We start from the raw sequence: 22655 nt of genomic DNA, 5'->3' as shown, positions 1-22655 counted from the left end.
GAGACACACGACTTGCTAGGTGGATAAGTGGCTGTAGACTAGAGAAGTTCAGTCAAGTCAACTACAAGAAGATGGATGGAAGGATAGTCATGACTGCGAAGTAATGCTTCTTCCTGCAACAAAGACAATGGACAGATACTAGTTCTGAGTGTATTTTCTCATGGTGAAAGAACTGATAAGCAGCTGATACATATAAACAGGAATGTAACTCCAGAGAAGAGACCCTTTGGATAGAATGTTCAGCCCTGGCGAATGTTTGCAGTTACACCCATCATTTGTAAACCTGTCAAACTGCTTCCAAGTGAAAAAAAGATCTTAGCTCATAAATTCCGAAAGTTTAGTAAGTATCAGTCACTGTTTGACTTTTACCAAAGGATCAATATTTTCCAAATTCACTTCTTCTTCTCTTCCTTTCGGCTTTTTCCTTCAGGGGTCGCCGCAGTGAATCCCTTGCCTCCAGCTAACCTTGTCTTCTGCATTCCTATCAGGCATCCTATCACAGGTAGTGAATTTCCAAATTCACTACCTGTGAAAAATAGGAAATGTCAGCTTCCTGCTGAAATCATGTTCACCTGATGCCTGTTTGGAATGTGGTGACAGGCTGAACTTGTCAGACACTTGGCAACGAGTATCAAAACACATTTGAAAGACAGTTTCAGCAATAGTATATTTTTTAAAATGCCATTTGTGACCTATGTAAAGCATGCGATGTTTAGGTTTTATAGAGGCAGCAGTAAAACAGCCATTTTAAGAGGGAACATACACTGCCTGGACAAAAATAAAGAAGCTTCCCGCCCAAAAAAGTTTCTCACATCTTGTTGGACCGCCTGTAGCTTTGATTACAGCATGCATTGCCTATGAAATTGTTTCAATAAACTACTGAAATATCACAAGATTTATTTACATCCAGTGATACATTATTTTTTATCGAGATCTTGCATTGATGATGGTGAAATCTGACCGCTGGGCAAAGCCATCTCCAGCACATCCCAAAGATTCTCAATGGGGTTCAGGTGTGGACTCTGTGGTGGCAAGGTGATGTCTCATGCTCCCCAAACTACTCTTTCATAATTTGAGCCCATTGAATCCTGGTATTGTCATTTTGGAACATGTCCATGCCATCGGAGAAAAGAACATCCATTGGTGGAATAAACAGGTCTATCAGTACATTCAGGTAGTCAGCTGACCTCATTCTTTGAACACTTACTGTTGCTGAACCGGGGATATTCCACTTGAAATCATTTGAAATATTTGAAACATTCTTATTTAAAAAAAACTTATAAATACATGACACATTTAATTGTCTGTGTCGGCCATGATGTGGAAGATGAAGATGAAGAAGATGTCCTAATTTGGCTTCAAGACCACAGATAAGGGCCGATCACGTCAACATAGCAAGAGGATTTAGCCTAACGCCAGCAGTCTGTAAAACGTAACATTAACACCCCATGAATTCAGATTTTACGTCATGTTAAAATGACTTAGGAGATCTGTGAACAGCTTGTTCTTATGTCAGACTCCATGTAGTCTTTTCGTTTTCCCTGTTGGCATCATCTGTAGTCTTTCGTCGTTCTTTTATTCACATATTTGTTGACTTCTGAGCAGGACACAAACCCACAATGAAGATGTTCACCAACATTGAGACTGTAGAGATTTCAGGTGAGGTTAAAAGTTAGCAATGTAGACTGCAGACTACCTGTAGGAAAACTCTGTCAAAACCTGCATGTTATTTAATATTTTTTCAATACTGACGGGGTTGTCCCCTCTAAGATAAAAACGATGTAGGAACCAATGTTGACTTGGTTAGGTGTTTCTGGCCCAAAGCATTAACAATTTTTGACCGGTAAATGCTGAACTTTGCTAATATTTTGCTATTTGATGTTAACTAATAGTCGAGTTAACGGAAATAAAACAGAATAACAAGCATAAAGTAGGGTGTTGGACGTTTGGTGAATACCTCAGTGTCTTAAAGCTTGGCTTAGCCTCTACACCCCGGTCTCAGATGATGTTGTAACCATCCACCAACTAGTGGTGGTGTCCTGAATCATGGCTTCTATCACAGATTTTGCTTGTATATTGAAAAAAATATGGATGCATATGGATCCATATGGATATGGATGTTTCTCAAATAACTTGTATGTCAAGCAGCTCGTTTCTCAAGGTACTACTATGTGTGTGTGTGTGTGTGTGTGTGTGTGTGTGTGTGTGTGTGTGTGTGTGTGTGAGAAGGCTTGCAGCCTTTCAAACTGCACAGCAGTGAACTGACACACCTTTGAGAAACATGCATACATGTGATGTCTGTAGTCACATAACATACTGTAAATCAGCAACAGGGGGAGGTATGGGAGCCTATGCATACAAGATTGGTTAAAGAAGCATAAGGAGGAGGGTTATCATTACACAGGTGTGTCTATCAGAGGTTTTTTAAAGTCTCATCAACTTGTTGTATTTGCAGTCATGGCTCGGCTCTCCCTTGCAGAATTTGGCCTGCTGCTTCTGTTAGTGCAGCCGTTGGTGAGTATCACTGAAGCTACTCTTAACATTCACGCTGACATAGCAGCAGGTTGTGTGTTACTCTAGAAAAGGACGTTGATTTCCGAATAGACTTAATTGAAATTTTATCTATTCAAATTAATTAATAAATCTTTTCAATCATGATCATGCATGGCAGCTCATCTGTTTTTAAACGGTCGAAACAAATGCAAGTTAAAAACAGGAGGAAATATTTTCAAGTCAGTTTCAAGTCATTGAATCACAGGGATAGCAATCAATGACCAAGCACTATGGGTATCAAGTGAATAAAGCGAAACAATTCATTTGTCGACAGAATTTGTAAAGACTTCTGGTTAATTATTGTTAGCATGGCTGTCAGACATAAATGGCAAGGACACTTTATCTCTTCATGTCAGCTTTGTTCAGGCTCAGGATGCCAAAGCAAACCACAAATGTGTGATGTTGAATTTGCTAAAAGCTGAGACCTCTTGTCTAATATGTAAAACCTGTTGTGTTACATGAGTATAGGTCAAAATATAACCTCGTCAAAGCTTTTATAGTCGCCAAAGAGTTTACCCTTTGTTAGTGTTAAGATAATAAATCATGTTATGTCAAATTGATTTAATTAAACCAAAGATAAGGAAAGTCTTCCTCAAATACAAATCATAAAAATTAGATAATGTATTGTTTAATAATGGCAGATTACTCTTCTATTAATAGAAGAGTAATGGACTGTGGTATAACTGTTTCGGAAACATATGCAAGTGAATGGACACTTAAGGTCAAGGGAGACTGCCACAAGAAAAAAACAATGGACTGAGAATTTACTCATGTTTGACAGAATGTGTAAAAAAAAAAAAAAAAAAAAAGTTCCAGTCTGTAATTTTGCACTTTTAGAGGTTAAATGTAGCAGTAGATGTATGGTAACAAGTAATATAGTGAATTGTGTGCACAATGATGAAAGAATAACCTTATTTGCACTAGAGGTCAAAGGTTAGGATGTTGGGGACAACATCTTTTCTGAGGGGGAGTATGTGACAGGTTATTTTGTGAATCACTCACCCCATAGTAAATTTAAAATACAAGGACAATTCCATCATACCTTGTTAATGTTGTTTGTTCATATGAAGAGTTTGATTATTTAGCAATACACTGGTGATGCCTCAGAGCTGTGTGGAGGTAGATCGATTGCTCGGTGATCGGTTGGTAATGTCTCAGGGCTCCAGTAGGCGGAGACGCGCTCTGCTGCTTAGTTCAATACAATAAGTGAACGACAGAGCTGCGTGTGACTTTCCTCAGTTCTCTCACTATTGTTTCCCTGTCTAAGGGCACAACAAAGGCAGTCGGTCCTGATGATATACCTGTAGAGGTTTGGAAGTGTCTAGGAGAGGTGGCAGTAGAGTTTCTGACTGGGTTGTTCAACAGGATCTTAGATAGTGAGAAGATAGATACCTGAGGAATGGAGAAGTGTGCTGGTGCCCATTTTTAAGAACAAGGGAGACGTGCAGAGTTGTGACAACTACAGAGGAATAAAGCTGATGAGCCATACAATGAAGTTATGGGAGAGAGTAGTGGAAGCTAGGTTAGAAGTGAACATTTGTGAGCAGCAGTATGGTTTCATGCCAAAAAAGAGTACTACAGATGCAGTATTTTCTTTGAGGATGTTGATAGAGAAGTACAGAGAAGGCCAGAGGGAGCTGCATTGTGTTTTTGTAGATCTGGAGAAAGCTGATGACAGGGTGCCCAGAGAGGAACTGTGGTATTGTATGAGGAAGTCTGGAGTGGCAGAGAAGTATGTTAGAGCGGTGCAGGACATGTATGAGGACTGTAAGACAGTGGTGAGGTGTGCTGTAGGTGTGACAGAGGAGTTCAAGGTGGAGGTGGGACTGCATCAGGGATCAGCTCTGAGCCCCTTCTTGTTCGCTATGGTGATGGACAGGCTGACAGACGAGGTTAGACAGGAATCTCCATGGACTATGATGTTTGCAGATGACATTGTGATCTGTAGTGAGAGCAGGGAACAGGTGGAGGAGAAGCTAGAGAGGTGGAGGTTTGTCCTGGAAAGGAGAGGAATGAAGGTTAGCCGCAGTAAGACAGAGTACATGTGTGTGAATGAGAGGAACCCAAGTGGAAGAGTGAGGTTACAGGGAGAAGAGATCAAGAAGGTGGAGGATTTGAAGTACTTAGGGTCAACAGTCCAGAGCAATGGAGAGTGTGGAAAAGAGGTGAAGAAGCGTGTACAGGCAGGATGGAACGGGTGGAGGAAAGTGTCAGGTGTGATGTGTGATAGAAGAGTTTCAGCTAAAATGAAAGGAAATGTCTACAAAACTGTGGTGAGACCAGCGATGTTGTTTGGTCTTGAGTTCAACTAATGTACCATAAGAAGTCTAAATTGCACAAATGCTTGAGGGGACAAACAGATAATACCGCATCATCTGAAATGAAGCTCAGAGAGATGTGCTATTACTGTATTACGGAGCAGTAGTGCAAAACCAGTCGATCGCAATCAAACACTACAATACAGGTCAACTGTCCTACAACTTGAACATGTTGAAGTTGTAGGACAGTTGACCTGTTGATCATTGTTGACCACTGATCATTGTTTATTATCTGTTTGTCCCCTCAAGCATTTGTGCAATTTAGACTTGTTATGGTACATTAGTTGAACTCAATGCTGCCAGCAGCCACACCCTTGTCACCAACACCTTTGCAGCATTTAGTGCATGTGTTATCACTTTGCATTTGGCCTTTGTCTATGAATTACAGCATTGCTCCGCTGCAAATTGACAGATTTCAAATGATGAACATGACAGCATAATTAGGTGCAACAGCCACTGCTTCTAACCTGAAACCAGTCTGACACGCACATCATTCTTTCACCACACAGCCAAGGAGTCATGTCCCAGCTGGCATCAGTACAGACACAGATTCCAACACTTTAGACCATAATGTCAAAGGAGCATAGTTTCATAAACACAAAGCATGCAAACACACAAGCATGCAAACGCACTGAATGCCAAACAGCACTGACATTCAATGTCATAGAGTAGGTGTGAACCAAGTTCATTTTCATCTGCTATTAGAAACAATGATCAGTGGCCAACACCTGATTTCCTCTTGTCCTTACAGAACACTTTCACTCCATGCAGATGGAAAATTTTGGTTGCTTCTTTCCCACAAAACATTTTCTGGTGCTTCACATTAATATAGGGTTGTCGCATCCTTGGTTAAATGGTTCTGAGTTAAACAAGCTGGGAAATGGGATATCGTCTTCAAAAGCAAAAAAAGATTTTTGATTTTTGCAAAAACACTTTAATCTCATTCAAACATTTTGCAGTTTTACATTAGATGAAAGAATTTAAGTGCCTCAGAACATCTTTTCCAAACAAACTTCAATCACATTTAACATTTAGAACATTTAGAACATTTAGAACATTTAGAACATTTTACAATTTTTCATTAGATGAAATTTCAAAAACACTAAACACTCAAAAACATTAAACACCAAGAAACAAAGGGAAATACAATATAAGAATTAGTGCATTATAACAGGAAGTTTGCAAAAGTGAGGTGGTCATCAACTAAAGTGCATAAAGAAAAACTTCTCAATTTTTGTGAAATCAACAACATAGCAATACACTATTTGGTTAAAAAAGCTTGACCCTAGTTTAAATACTGTACATACACCATGGGAAGCTCTGCTCTCAAACAATGACATGTAAAACATAAAACATTCTGGACATTTGTTTCTGCAGCTTTAACAGCAGTCTGTTGTGTGATGCTGCTTTGAAGTTTCAGCAGCATTTTTAAGAATAAAGAAACTGCTGTTGCCTTCCCATCGACATTGTCTGAATTGTCATCTTTGGCAGGATTTGTCCTTTAAATTATTAATGACTTCAATGAAATTAGTCATTTTGTTTGGAATGCATAGTCTGGTTCCATAAAATGATTCTCTTGTCCATCGAGGATTGTATTATATTGTGATAATGAAAAATCAAAACACTTAATAAATTAGCACTAGCTAAGGCAGGTATACCTCTGCTGTATGTTTTCAGATACTCTGCACTGAGGCAGGAAGGACAAGGAGGAAGAAGAGAGAGTGGATCGTTCCTCCTTCCAATTTGACTGAGAACATTGACTATACTAGTAAAAAATACATTGCTAAGGTGAGTATAGTTTTGCTCATTAAAATTCTTACATTAGTCATCATATGCCTGTCTCATAAATTAAATATTGTGATTATTGGTCACAATATTTAATATTTGTGTGCATCATTAATATAAGTTTGCCATATTACTGATGAGCAAGCTACTAGCCCTACAGTTAGAAACCTGTTTCCACTTGTTGATGCTCTCAGCTGCTTCATTACAGATTTGCTGGCTCCGTCATAAAACTTTAGACAGGTGTTATAAAAGTGCCAAGCAAAACTGCTTTTGACTGGTGAGAACCAGTTCAGTGTTTTTCACCTGCGGGGGATAACATGTAGAGTACTCACAAAAGTGACATTTTATCCAAAGGCTTCAAAGAAGTACAGGAATGTTAAGCTTCAATAATTTGTTGTATTTTGTAACTTTGGTGTAAATGGTCAAATATATTCAACCAGTGAGCTCAAAAAGCTGCTAAATGTTGCCAGGTAAGACTGAAGCAAGGTGAAGTGTTGTATTTAATGCTACATTTAGGAAAAAATATAACCAATTTTAAATTTGGCTTTGTAATATTACAGTTTGAGGGATATTTTGGTTAATAATTCAGCAATGGAACCAATTGAAACAACGCATTTACGAACATCCGCTGCCTTCCTTGGCGAGTACAAAAGCCAAAACACATAATATTCAATGAACTCAATGAAATCAGTTGCAGAAAGCAGTTTGTTGGTGGGTTTCTTATTTCAGACAGAATGAGCTCAGAGTGGTCTCTTCACTGTACCATTCACATACATGTGCTTCTGGACTAGTGCTGTCCACTAGTGAATATGTTAATTAGAATAACATTAATACAAGGTCTGAAAAATGTCCTAGTCATAGTAATTTACGACTTCTTTGTCTTGAAAATCTGCTCAAAATGCAATTTCCTTCTAGTCTTCACTGATAGCAATTACTAGGGAATCTATTGCAGTGCAATTAATTTTTAACCATGACGTTAAAAAATGTATGTGGAAATACTTTAAGCTGTTCAGGAGGGTACCTGCATATTCAAAAAAAAAAAGAAAAGAAAAATACAAAACTAACAAAAACAATGTTTACAACTCTTTCTCTGTAATGCTGTCAGATTCGCTCCGACAAAGACGAAATAGCAACCGTGAAATATTTCCTCAGTGGACCAGGAGCTGACCAACCGCCCTACAGCGTGTTTGTGGTCGACCATGACACCGGATTTGTACGTGTTACCCAGCTATTAGACCGAGAGGCCTATCCATTATTCAAAGTAAGTTCTACTTAAAGCATTCCAGACTGTGAGGACTAAATCTTTGGAAAACCAATAAGAATATAGGTTTGGTTTTACAACTTATTTTTTGGGGCAGTTTTAGCCATTACTGCTTTAGAGATAGACAGGAAGTAGAGAATCAAACTCAGAGGTGGAACTTCACATTTTTGTTTACTTTTTATAGAACTTATATTTTTATGGATCGAGTTCGTTTCCCTGTAATGAATTTCAACTTGATTTGCTAGAAAATACAGGTAGTCCTCAACCTACAAACAGAATTGGTTCTGAGAGACTGTTCATAATTGGAATTATTTGTTGGTTGTTATTTTTTATTTATCAATTTTCAATCTATAATCACCATTTGAGGTCATTCAAATGTCATTACTACCCTAAGTACCATTCCCTAAGACTTACCAGAAACAATTTCATGGCCATAAAAACAACACATAATGAAATAAAATAAACCAGTACCATTACGTAACTTTTACATCTCTACCTCTGCTGAATGAATGTTAACCTTGGGGGTGTAGAGGCTAAGCCAAGCTTTAATCCACTGACGTGTTCCACCACACCTGTACTTCATAAAGTATCAATTGTATATAATCTTAATTTTTCATCTAATTCATACAGCTAATAGGAGTGGCCAAATACACAAATGGAAGCATTGCAGAGCAAAACATTCCGCTTACTATAGGAGTCCTGGACCAAAATGATAATACTCCCTATTTTGAGGAACATGGTGGCAACATCAACGAAGCAAGCAAACCAGGTACCATAGTACTTTAGGTATTGTCAGTCAGTCAGTCATTTTCTAACCCGCTTAATCCGCTGTTTGGTGTCTTTTGATGTTACTGTTGCAAACGATCAGTAACATCAGCCCCTATTATCTGCAAATATATCTGGGTAATTAACTATTTCAATCTGTATTTTCAGTGCACCTTAAGCAGACCACCACACAGAGAGTATGCAATATTGTTTAATGGAAATGGGGAACCCCTTATGCACCTCATGTGTGTCATATATATTATGTATATAACAGCATGTACTTGAGTTTTTCTGCATGAACTAGCTTAACAGGCTTTGCTGCAGGAGAAGCCCTAAATGCACTTGAGTCAGGGTTTTTTGAAGTACAGTAGTTATGGATTTTTTAGAGCCAGCAGTGGCAGTGGCTCAGCGGTAGAGCAGATGTCCTGTAGACAGATCGCCCCAACCATCGGCGAATCGAATCCCGCTCCCGCCAGGACATCTCCGGAGGGAGTGTGAGCTGACGGTGGGAGGTGTCAGCTCACCTCCCAGCCACTGCCGAGGCGCCCTTGAGCAAGTCGCCATCTCCCCTACAAGCTGCTCAATTGGGGCGCGTTCCTAAAACCGCTGCCTGTCACTCTGCCTCCCTATGTGTGTTGTTTGATGTGTGTAACAACTGCTAACTGCATGCTTACAGGGCCCCCTGTGTGTTGTGTTTCACTGATGGTCATAAAACTAACACAAAGAACATGTAAAAATACCTGAGTGACGATGTAATTTCCCTGTGGGGATTAATAAAGTGTACTTCTTCTTCTTCTTGCTTAAAGTACAGAATTGATTCTTGTCTGATTTACATTCAGAAACAACTTAAACTTTTCTTTTCCATTTAGTGTTAAAGGAGACTCTACAAATCTGAAGATACACATTTGTTGTTGGGTCAAATGTTACATCTAAAAAAACAACAACTGGAAGTGTGAATAGGTTCTCTGAGCCTGTACCCCACTGAGTTGGTGTTATCCTCTTGTGATGCACTGCAGGAACCCTTGTCATGCAGATCGAGGGGAAAGATGATGATCAGCAAAATACAATCAATTCAAAGATTGCCTACAGCATCCTCAGTCAGGAACCAGCAGGTGCAGGTCATATGTTCTCTATTGACAAAGACACTGGCAAACTGTTTGTCAAGGAACCCACATTGGATAGAGAGGTGAGATTCTCACTACTCATGAAAATCAGTCCACAAAGTCATTCAAAAATCTTATAAAACCTTTTTTCTCACTCACCAGTCTATACCTGTCTCTTCACTCATCCACTTTGACATACAGTAGTATTTTGACATACGAGCGACTCAACTTGGGATTTTTTTTTGAGATACAAGCCATTGCTCTATTTATAAATTTGCTGGAGATATGAGTGGATATCCAAGTTACGAGTCATGCTTCATGCTCAACATTAGTTGAAACCGGATCTTGTTTCTTTCCCACGTGTTGGCAGATGGATAAAACATCAGCTGTCATCAGTTTTCTTGGTTTGAAATACAGTAAATGGAATCTGACCATAAATGACCCCGAGTTCTTGAGTTTTACAAATCATGGAGCTGCAGCTTTGAGGAGAGATGTTGTGCCTTTTGTTTGAAAGCATTAACTATTTATAACTTAGTTGAGTCAGCTGCTTCAATGAATGCCTCTTTTACCATTTCCCCATCTTGGAATGACTTCTTTATCTTAACCATGACTCGCCTGGAACGATGCTTTGGTGGCAGCTGTCGCATTTGAAGTTGGCTGTGAGAAAAACAACCGTTGTCCTGACAGCTGGCGTTTTTAGTTTCTTCACTGTTTCCTTTCTCAGCTGACTTTTTGCCAGGAAGTCGGTGTGGTTGTTTCTATAAACAGTCCAAAAATGTCGCTCCATATGTCTCTTTTTCAGTATGTTGATTGTAGATGCAGATGATGCACAGTGACCCAAATTCAAGATACCTATCTATTTTTTTAATGTAATGCAATCAGCTGAACTACCGTCGTGATCAACCAGATTGCGATCGACTGGTCGATCGCAATCTGGTTGATCACGACGGTCAACATACTGAGCTCCCCTGCTTTAAGGGGTTTGGGGCTTTTTTACAAGGCTTGAGCGGATTAAAATTATTTTAATTATTTTAAATGGGGAAATGTTGTTTGACTTACAAGCTCAGACATGGAAGGGATTAAATTTGTGCCTCAAGGTTTGACTGTAGTTGGAACTGTGGATCATCAGAAAACTTCCACTGAAATCCAAATTCAAGTTTTGAATGACAGCTTTATAATCAAACTTGACATGATGAGCATCTGTTGACATCTGTTGATTTTGTTTGGCTGGTTTTCCTTCAGACCCATGACTCCTACAAGATAATTATACAGGGGGCTGACTTGGGAGGGGCTCCAGGGGGTCTTACAGGGACAGGAACTGTGAATGTCAAGGTCCTGGACATCAATGACAACATCCCCACTTTGGAACTTTCTGAGGTGACACACACACACACACACACACACACACACACACACACACACACACACACACACACACACACACACACACACACACACACACACACACACACACACACACACACACACAGTGGGGCAGACAAGAAATGAATGAGTGAAAAAAATTAAACCTTCAACTCTTGTGTCATTATCAACTGTAATTTCTGAGTGGATCTTAATATACCTAATATACTCTGTGTGTGTTTGTGTGTGTGTGTGTGTGTGTGTGTGTGTGTGTGTGTGTGTGTGTGTGTGTGTGTGTGTGTGTGTGTGTGTGTGTGTGTGTGTGTGTGTGTGTGTGTGTGTGTGCGTGTTTCTTTTCTAGAAACTGACAACATAGCGTTCCACTTCTGCTGTAAAATGTTTAGCCTGTTTGAATTCTGCTCTCTTCACAGTACACTGGCTCAGTGGATGAAAATGTTCATGATGTAGTTGTGATGAGAATCAAATCCCAAGACAAGGATCTCATACACACTGACAACTGGCTGAGCGTCTTTCATATTGTTAAAGGAAATGAGGACAATCTCTTCTCTATTGAAACAGACCCAGAGACCAATGAAGGCATCCTGAAACTGATCAAGGTACAGAGACTTGGGGGTCACAAGTCTCTAAAAAATCCATAACTACTGTACTTCCAAAATCCCTGACTCAAGTGCATTTAGGGCTTCTCCTACAGTTTTTTTCCACTTAAAAGTTACAAAATCTAGTACCCTGGTGCCTAAAGTGGGTGTATAATTAATTATTCAGAAACATTTTCAAATTAAATCAACCCTCTTCCTCCTCTATTTCATTTAAAAGCCAGGAACACCTGCAGGTGTCAGACACATAAGCACATCTCTGCCATCAATAACATTAACACACAAAGCGCAGTGGTTTTGCTATTCAAACTGAAACCCTTTTTTTGGTTTCCATGAGGTCTGAGCAAGTACTGAAAGATCACATAAGACATTACAAGCAATTGATTGGTCATTTCTGTATCACTACTATTCAATCAATCAATCAATCAATCAATCAATAAACTTTTATTTATATAGCGCTTAATCACATCTGAAGACATTTCAAAGCGCTTTACAGATAGAAAGCCAACAATGCCCTCCAGAGCAAGCATAAGCAACGGTGGCAGGGAAAAACTCCCTCATTGAGGAAGAAACTCCGGGCAGGACCCAGGCTCTGCAGGGCGGTCATCCGCCTTGACCTGTTGGTTGGGAAAGAGAAATACATTGGGGAAAGAGATAGGTCAAGTAAAAGAGACAGAGGGAGAGAGGGTGGCAGATAGGCCAGTGTGAGTTTTATGTCCATAGTGCGCTGTCGCTGAATTGGGGGCGGGTTTTCCAGACCTTTGGATATCCTGTCTTCCATCCGCGTTCTCCACCTGTGGAACAGAGGCTCAAAGACAGCGGCAGTATTGTGCAGACAAAGAGTGTGATTTGACAATAATAAATTCTAAGAGCATAGAAAGATAAAGAAGTGACAGAAGCTCCAGAGTATCTCCCTTTAACGCGAGAGATGGAGAAAAATACCCTCAGCAGCCTAGGCCTATAGCAGCATATCTAGTGGGGTGTGTGTTATTTCAATTGTAGGCTCTATCAAAGAGGAGGGTTTTTAGTTTACTCTTAAATAAGCTAAGGGAGTCCCCCCCCCCCCGGACCGAAGCTGGGAGATCGTTCCAGAGTAGAGGGGCCAGATAGCTGAGGCTTCTGCCTCCTGTTCTACTCTTAAAAACCCAACGGGTCACCAGAAATCCTGCATCCTTGGATCGAAGGGCCCTGGGGGGTGATACACTTCAATAAGATCTTCAATGTAAGACGGATCCTTACAGTGGAGAGCTTTATATGTGATCATGAGGACTTTGAATTGTATTCTATAATTAATCTTGAGCCAATGAAGTGATGCTAGGACAGGAGAGATGTGCTCTCTCCTCCCAGTTCGAGTCAGTAAGTGGGCAGCTGCATTCTGAACTAACTAGAGTCCTAATAGAGGAGCTAGAACAGCCCATAATAAGGAACTGCAGTAATCCAATCTAGAAGTAACAAAGGCATGAATGATTTTTTTTCTGTGTCTTTAAAGGATAAGAAATTTCTAGCTTTAGCAATATTTTGTACGTGAAAGAAGGCTGTCTGGGATACACACTTGATATGAGAATCAAAGGACAGATCTTGATCAAAAATCACTCCCAAGTTACTGACTCCGTTGGTGGAGGATAGAGCAATGCCATCTAAGTGAATGCAATGTTAGAGAAATCATCTCTAAGATGCTTCGGCCCAATAATAATCACTTCAGTTTTGTTACTGTTTAGAATTAAGAAATTGTGAAGCATCCAGGACTTAATGTCCCTGAGGCAGGTTTCCAATTTAATTAGCTGATCAGATTCATTTGTTTTAATTGATAAATATAAATGTAAATATAAATATAATTGAGTATCGTGTTCAACACACACAGAACAAGGAAATACTTGCATCATTGATCTGGGATCTGGTTTTGTTTTTTTATGCTGTTTTTAGCTAGATGTTTTTAAAATTGCTATCATTTTTAAATTTGCTGTCTTTTTAATGTCAGTGGGCAGAATTGGTTTGGGTTGCTAACATTCGCTTGCTGTCTCTTGCTGTCTTCTGTCATTCTTTTTTACGGTGCATTTGGAACAATCAGCCTGTGGATTTTGAAGAAGTCCAGAACCTTGAGCTTGGCCTACTAATTGAGAATGTTGCTCCTTTTGTGGAAGGCAATGCTGTATATATGGATGTGGGCATTAAGGTAGGAGAGGGAGATCCAACGAGTCCTGGAGCTGGCCTGGGTGGAGGAGGTGGAGGAGTGGATGCAGGTGCGGATTTAGATTTGAATATAGGACTTGATGGAGGACTAAGCCCTGGAGGTGTTGTTGGAGTTGGAGGTGGAGCAGGTGCTGAAGTAACACCAGGAATGCATCCTGGAGCAGGGGTGAAACCAAGTACACCAACAAAAAGCTATCCCATTCGGATAGCAGTGAATAACATGCCAGAGGATCCAGCATTCCGACCTGACACCAAGAAAATCCCTGTATCAGAGGATCCACATAATCAACCTGAAGATGGTGTGATCGCAGTGTTTGCTGCTGTCGATCCGGACACAGGAAAACCAGCTGAAGATGTCAGGTCAGTCGTGTTGCTGAGTTTGTAATTATAATGTTCACCATCTGAACTTACAGTACTAAAATATTAACATTCATGAATTAGAATTGAACACAAAGTGTAGGTAATGTTAATGGGAATGAAAATGGTTATTCCTGTTACAGTTTGCATGGCCAGCCAGCAACTACATAGATTGTATTGTCATGCAGAACACAATGGGCACATTCCCACATTGGACATATCAATTTATCCAACATATACACAAAAACCCAACATACGACACTTTTTTAAAGATATTTAGAAGATAAAGGTATTACTCTATGATGAGTTGGATATGACCCAGTAATCCCGTGTTACTCGCAGTTAATGCGTTCAAGGAACACCCATGAAAAATGAAATTCTGCAATATGGCTATTGCAGCTATTTTATCATTTACAGTAATTTAAACGTTTATGAACCCTCCCCATACTGATATTAAACCACCTTATATCTGTATTGCCTTTTCCCCACACTCTTACAGACTGTATAAAGCACTTTTGTATTAAAGGAACGTCGCAAGAGGAACCATGAGTTGGAACGCAGTGCACACACGGATGCTGTCAGCCAATAGCATGTGTGTGTGGTATCAAGTGACTACATACTAAAAATCTGCGATGTAGTGAAGCAATGCATCTTGAAGTGCGAATAAGCGAGGGATTACATTATTCACCGAGAGGACCTTCCTGCTTGTGAAAAAATGTGCAATCTATCCTGCTTAACTCAGGGAGTGATTAGCCTGGACTGATAGATACAGCAGCTACATTTTGTAAATTAGCAGTAAAGGACTCACTTTAAATAAGTTAAAATGAAGCTAATTGTTTCCTGCTGATTCTAGTCAATATAAAAAAATCTGGCACAACATATTTATAGAGGAGCACCAGCCCTAATCTTTTCATCTCTGTTTTTTTTTCTCATAGTATTGGAGTGTTAAAACTTACTGCAAATCAGTGACTTGTTTAATGTTGCTAATTACCATGTGTCTAAATATTATTTTATCCATGCTTGTTGCTCTCCAGTTATGCCAAAGCATTTGATCCAGATAACTGGTTTACCATCGATGAAGAGACGGCTGAGATTAAACTGAACAAGTTACCAGACAGAGAGTCACCATACTTAGTGAACGGGACCTACATTGCCAAGATTGTGGCCATAACCAGAGGTAACACCAATTCAACTTTAGAAACCTGTAAGCTGGGTGGAACGGTTGCACAGTGGGCAGCGCTGTCGCCTCACAGCTAGAAGGTTCCTGGTGAATGCTTGATTGATCATTACACATTGCCCATAGGTGTGAATGTCAGCATGAGTGGTTGTTTGTCTTTCATGTGGCTGCGCAGTGCACTGGCGTTGTGTCTAGAGTGTCTGTCACCCCATCTTGCCCGTAAATCAGTTGGGATAGGCTCCGGCCACCCCTGTGAGCTTCAGAGGCGGCCAAGAAGATGAATAACTGAACGAAAACCTGTAAGCTTGTGGTCACATTCAGACCCTGATGAACTTCTTGTTTGAACACATTTTTCCACCAATAAGCATTAAATAAATTCAAGTACCTCTTACTTTAGGGATACTTTACATAATTTATGGGTTTGATGAGAACTTCATAAATCACAGGTGAGTGATCATATACTGTATAGTAAACTGGTCTCTTATAGAACCTGCCAAACCAGTCTGTTACTCTAGGCACGTTAGACAAATCATGGCTGAAACCCAGCAGCAAAGTAAATCAACAGCGGGCTTGAAGAGACATCCACGAGGATTAGCTTTTTGACATTGATACAATAACACATCTTGAGAATTAGGTGTGTAAAAACAATGCTGTCAGAAAACAACTTTTGATGTTATATTGGCTCGTTCCATTGAGTAGTTCAGACAAGTTAGATGTTTGTGTGTTGCTGCAGCAGGGAGCAGGCCTTACTCGTCCTGTCCTGACTTTCACACTCTAAAGTGAACCCATACAATCTGTGTTGACTAACTGTGTCATCATTTCCAGACATGCCTGTGAAGACAGCCACGGGAACAATCGCAATTCAAGTCACTGACTCCAATGATCACTGTCCCACCCTGACCACCACTCGCACCAGTCTGTGCGATGATGAAAAAACTGTTATTGTCACTGGCTTTGATGAGGATGGTATCCCAAACGCTGCTCCATTCAAGTTCATAATCATACCTGAAGGGACACGAGGTAGTTGGGACATAGAAGCTATTAATGGTACGGTAATATGCTAATACTAGAATTCATTCAAATATCATTCATTCAAAAGCATATCTCTAGCAAGACTGGACAACCTTATGTCTCAGTTGTCTGGTCCGTGCTCCACCCCCCCCCCACACACAGTTTTAATGTGGAAATTGTAAGAAAAATAATGCACTCTTGCATACCATTAAGGAATGCCGTCAAAAAATAAATGCCACACTATTCAGATCTATCCAGACCCATTTAGCATTGCAGTAGAAACAGTAGTAATATTGTTCTATTAATAATACAGTAGTGACTTGAGATACAAGCTACTTGACATATTACTTATTTGAGATACAAGCCGTCGCTATGTATTTTTGATTATCACACCAGGGAAAATCCAAGATAATAGCCATTGGCCAGTTGGCGGATGGATACACTATCTTAGACTGCATCCCATTCTTTTCTGTGTGCTGGTGGATGGATACATCAGCAGAGACCAGATCTCTTTCTTTTTCATGGAGTAAAGACACAGCAGCTTGTGTGTTCTTGTGACATTTGCATTTCCTTTCATAAGTTATCATTGGTTTTGTATCATACGTAATTAATTATACCCAGGTGAAGTCTGCATGTCTATTGGTAATAAAAAAATATGTCTAATAATTTAGAGGTTCCAAGGCTGGAACGGATGGAAATGATTTTTGTAACTTTAAAAGAGGAAACAGAATGGATTAAACTCCAGAAACTAATGTAGTACAACTAATGTTAAAACTTGTACTTGTAATGGTACAATATTGTGAGTTTGACAGCTATTCACTGTTATCCATAGATACCAGTGCTGCTTTTCACTCTCATGACCCTCTGTGGCCCGGCGTATATGAGCTGCAGGTGAAAGTGTCGGACGCTCAAGGTCTCTCTTGCCCGGCTGAAGAGATTTTTACTTTGGAGGTTTGCACCTGTGAGGGAGATCAAGATTGCAAATTAGCGACTACTTCATCTGAACTGGCGGCCCCGGCCATCGGCCTGTTGTTGTTGGCACTGCTATTACTGCTGCGTGAGTTCAACTTCATACAACCCAAGCTGTATCAGTTTCAAGGCTCATTGGTTGGTTAGTTTGTAATGAGTACAATTACTGGTCAACACAAATATTTTTAAATTTATAGTACATATCCAACAGCCATGTATAATACCGATATTTTTGTATCAATGTGACCTGATCACAAGTCGACAGCTCTAAATCCAGAAGTAAACACAAATAAGATTTACTGTGGTGCAAATAGCAACCTGTCCAGTGACAAAATAATGATGCAACAACAGAAATAACGTAAGGTAAACTGTCTGTTCAACTTGTTGAGTCAAGTGGGGGTTTTTTTGACAAAAGACATATTTTAAGAAGTAAACAGCAGTATTTGAAAGTCTTTGTGATTATAAAAAAATCCTTACGTTATTTTTCTTGTGTTAACATTTTTAATAGCATTTGTCTCAGTGATGTCCACTTGTGATCAGATAGACCAGGAGGAATATTAATACTAGATTTGAAACACAATATCAGTGTAATTGTTGTATTTTTGTACATTATAATGCTAATCTAAGTGAATGAAATGAAATGCATGAATGTATGAAATGTTTGAATGTTTTCCTCTCTCTGCAGTTATCCCTCTTCTCTTGCTGTTCTGTCAGTGTGGAGGGGCAAACACTATTTTTCCTGACAAATTTAGTGATCTGCCATTCGAGGCCAAAGAGCATTTAATATCCTACCACACTGAGGGTAGAGGTGAGGATAAGGTCAGTCTGCATTTTCATTTTATTTTGAATCTTGTATTTTATTTAATGGATTGCACAAGATAATCAAAAATAAGCCTTGGCTTCAGTGTGTTTGTTTTTCATTTTCAGAACTTGGATTTTTTTGGTGAACTGAATGCTCACAACTCAAGTTTTGTACTGTACATTGTAATAAGACTAATCATTCATTCGTTCATTCATTCACTCAGTCAAGGGAAGAAAAGACATAACTTTCGTCATTTTAATTTACCAATACACAGAACAAATAAAATCCCAGTTTTAATTCACGTCTGTGTAGAAACCAAGCAGCAACATCAAAGCAGGAAGGTGGTCAAAGTATTTAAAATGAAATTGGTTTACACAAGCACAAACATGTATGGTTTACATTGGCTGTACCATGTTAAAAAGTGATTAGTTATTCAATTATCTATTTTAGAAGTATCTACACAATGAAAAAAGTTTGACAATCACTTCCCACTTTCTGAGAACTTAAAGTTGTATTTTCTAAAGGTATATGCTTTAAAACAGAACAAATGTTTGCATGATATATGTATCTTCTATTAATGTTTAGGAACTGCCACTCCAAAGTATCCCAATCATGTTTGGTAACCAAAAGAACGTTGAGATGGGAGCAGCAGCAAACTTCAAAACCGTTTCTTCAAACATCAACGAAGCCCACCAAGGGGCTTCAGTCTATAATGGATCTGTACAGAAATTTCGAGAAACCAGCCAATCCTTGATGGAAACTGACAATAACTACAGATTTTCAAGGGAATCCTTTATCTATGGCAATGCTGGTGGTTTAGTCAACAGGCTAACACTTGGTGCCCAACGTGCTACAGACATTTATGATGATATGGCCCTCCCTGACTCTTTTCTCAATGAATATTACTCACAGGTACTTTGTAAACATTTCATGCAGTAAGTTTTCTCTTTAGAACTTGAATAGTCAAACATGTATTCAAAGTTAATTGATAAACATTCTATTTTTTTTTTTTCTAACAGAAAGCAGGACGTGCAGTATTAGCGATGGATGGTCTGCTGACGTATGAATATGAGGGGCAGGGCTCTCCCGCCGGCTCAGTGGGCTGCTGCAGCCTCCTGGAGTCGGACAACAGCCTGCAGTTCCTCAGTGACCTTGAGCCAAAGTTCAAAACTCTGGCTCAGATCTGTTTGCCTCCAACGTCAACACCCAGTTTCTCCACAACACAGAAAGAAACCGGCAGTGATTCTGTTGAAACAGTTGTTGAGCCCAAAGTTGAGCGAAGATTGGAGATGAGTCATACTAATATCCAGACAGAGAAAGCTGTGTCAACTACAAATACTTCTAAATCATCTGTTAGCACCGCCTTAACGCCGCCGATGCTTCCTGAACCGAAGGTTACTAATATCAACCGTTCCTCCAAAATAAATCAGTTTGCTACTTTGCCTCATCAGGCCCCGACAATGGTCCTACAGCAGCAGCCAGTATATTACACTACCAGTCTACAGCCCATTCAGTATTTAGTCCAACCACAACTTCAGAACATGGTTCTGATGGCAGAGGGGACGCATAAAGCCAATATTCCAGACATGTATGTTGTCATGGAGGCCCCAAGTCCTACTTCTGGACTTGTAATCAGTGGACACCAGAGTCCTTCTTCTGGACTTGTAGTCAGTGGGCCCCAGAGTCCTTCTTCTGGACTTGTAGTCAGTGGGCCCCAGAGTCCTTCTTCTGGACTTGTCATCAGTGGGCCCCAGAGTCCTTCTTCTCGATTCATAATCAGTGGGCCCCCAATTCCTTCTTCTGGAATTGTAATGAGTGGGCAAGTTGTCCAGAGTGCGGATAGAGCCAAAGTCCCTTCTAGTCCCACCAGTCTAGTTAGCTCAACCATATTGCGAACTGTGAGCCCCAGTGTGTCTCCAGGTTCCATCCCTGAAGGCTGGAAAGTGGTTGGGTCAAATCCTGATGGTAATTATATCTTAGTTAAGAACAAGGGAAGTGAGACAGAGGGGGTAGATCCAGGTTCATCTGCGGGGTCTTTGACCCAAGATGCTATTCTGGTAAAGGAGGCTGCTCCCCCTCAGGGGGTGTTAGGCCCAGCAGCCCAGGGGAGTGTATACACTGTCATGCCAGAACACACTGTGGTTTCAGTTAGTACAATTTTGGAACAAACACTGGATGAGCAGCCTGGGCAGAAGGGGTTAGGGTTGGGCAGTGTTGAGCAGTCAAGAATCGGAACAGAACCTTTTATTGCAATAAACCCAGGAGTTAGTCAAACTGAAATTTTGCAAGCTAGATTAAATCCGGTTGAGTCTACTCCTGTCGATGTAATTCAGATCCAGAGAACTTCTCCATTAGAACAAGACGTGAACCAAACAAATTTACCAAAAGAAGACAAGAACATAAATGTACCACAAAGGATTACTGCTGAAAAAATCCTTCCTCTATCAGATGCTGATGATTTAGTGAATACAGATGAAGAGAGTGAAGAGACAGCAACATTTTCTCAAGGAAAGGAAGCTACTTCAATGTCAGATCACAACAATGGATATCATATGTATAGTGAAGAGGAAAATACTGCCGAACAAGGAGCAGCTCTTATGAGAGAAGAAGTGCTAGAAGAAGTTAAACCTGTCCAGCTCAGCACAGTTGAATGTCCAGAAGTCGAAAGTTCTGAAGTTGGATTTGAACTTCTATCAAGCAAAGTCCCAGAGGATCAAAGTGAAACAGAACCCAATGAAGATGTCAGTCCTGCAGATGACATTGCTCCAGAAGAGATAACAAAGCAAATTACAGGCTCTCTTGATGATGTCCAGCCAGATGAGAAAATGAAAGAAATTTCTACTGTTTTGGCTGAGCAGGAGCAACCATTAGAGCCTGAAGTAGGAGACCATACTGTGGATGTGGAATCATCGTCAACTCCTCCAAATGAGGTTTCAATTGACAGTGTGCAGGAGTCTGAAGAGGGATCAATCCCTGATCAACAAACACCACCAAAACTACAGGTGAGTGATGTAGATGAATGTGATGAAATAAGCAATGCTGCTGATGCTGAAGTAAATGGATCAATTCAGTGTGGGAACACTGTTCCAACTGGCCAAGATAAAATAGATTTGGATAATTCAAATGTGAAATCAGCATCAGACGAAACTATACAAACACAAGGCTTTACTGTGTCAACATTAGAGACAAGTGTAGATACAGCAGAGGATCGGGGTGAAGAAGATGATCAACAAAATCCAACAGCAGGACTAGACGTAGTCAAGGAACGGGTTGAGTCAGATGAAGCCAGTATAAATGATGGAGAGGAAGAGGAGATAACTGTACAGGAAGGGGTTCAGAGCTTCAGCGGCTCTAATGACCTTGATGAAGACCCTGATGAACAAGATGCTTTGAGCACCAGTTCTGAAATGAAAGAAAAATGTATTTCAGTTGATGGAAGTACTGACGAAGAGGAAGCTGAGTCTACTGTGGAGAAAATGGAGTCTGAGGCAAGTCATGATGTAGGTTTATTAGATCAAAATGATCAAGACAGTGAAAACGAAAATGCTTCCAGCACAAGTTCCCAAGCAGATGACAGCATGTCAATCAGTGAGAAGGAAAGTGTGGATGAAGTAGAGTCATCTTCACCACAAACTGAAGAAAACAGAGGACTAGAAGCTGCATCAGGAAAACTTTCTTCGTCAGAAGCTCAGCTCGTATCACAAGACAACACAAGGGATGGAGCAAATGAAGAGGACATTGTGGAGGAGGATATTTCTCCTGTACAGTGAACAACTAGCATTTCAAAGGATGAAGACAGAGAGTGAAAAGCCGGAGGACACTATTTCTAATGCTGATTATAAATTCATCTATTTTGTTCTGATAGAGAGAAAAAGCAACGTCCCTAAAGCAAACTACAAGCTTCCCAGATGTGCAACGAAAAGACACATTAGGTAGAAAAAGGAGCGTTGAAGTCCATCAGATATAAAAAGAGGATATCATAGATCATATCCTACAATTGTGGGTACTGTTCATACAATGAGGCCAGACTCATATAAGTAAAAACTACATTTGACATAGTGTCAATCAAATCAGTGATGGATCAGATAACACATCAAGATATTATGACATGTTACCCTCTGCACTGGAGAGAGGCCCAGGCACGTCACTTTAGACTTCCACATCTACTGTATAAGTGAGGTAGGAGAGGAGGATGGTTACCTTCTGAATGAGAATGCGCACATAACAAAACAAAACAGAGGTATATCCAAGCTCTGGGGGTGACGCTGGTTCACTTCATTACCCGTCTAGATTTTGACATTCATGGTGTTAAGGCAAGCAGAAATCCTGTGTGGCTGTCAGCCATTAGTGAAACTCTTCTGACTAATGGCTGACAGCCACACACACAC

At 40.1% G+C, this 22655-nt stretch overlaps 1 protein-coding gene across 1 annotated transcript; it reads left to right on the top strand.

Annotated features, from left to right (window-relative positions):
• Positions 1-6548: 6548 nt before the first annotated feature.
• On the top strand, positions 6549-22037 carry LOC137598767 (desmoglein-2.1-like). Its single transcript, XM_068319223.1, has 13 exons — positions 6549-6659; positions 7762-7917; positions 8548-8686; positions 9699-9868; positions 11028-11162; positions 11579-11764; positions 13830-14311; positions 15343-15485; positions 16311-16532; positions 17329-17553; positions 18151-18284; positions 18853-19179; positions 19287-22037. Exons 4-13 carry the CDS (start codon positions 9710-9712, stop codon positions 22035-22037), a joined length of 4764 nt encoding a protein of 1587 aa, XP_068175324.1. The 5' UTR covers positions 6549-6659; positions 7762-7917; positions 8548-8686; positions 9699-9709.
• Positions 22038-22655: the final 618 nt, after the last annotated feature.

Source organism: Antennarius striatus, chromosome 7 (genome assembly GCF_040054535.1).
Source record: "Antennarius striatus isolate MH-2024 chromosome 7, ASM4005453v1, whole genome shotgun sequence".
Lineage (NCBI taxonomy): Eukaryota > Metazoa > Chordata > Actinopteri > Lophiiformes > Antennariidae > Antennarius > Antennarius striatus.
Note: the sequence above shows the minus strand (reverse complement) of the source record. Positions and strands in the feature narration are given on the sequence as shown.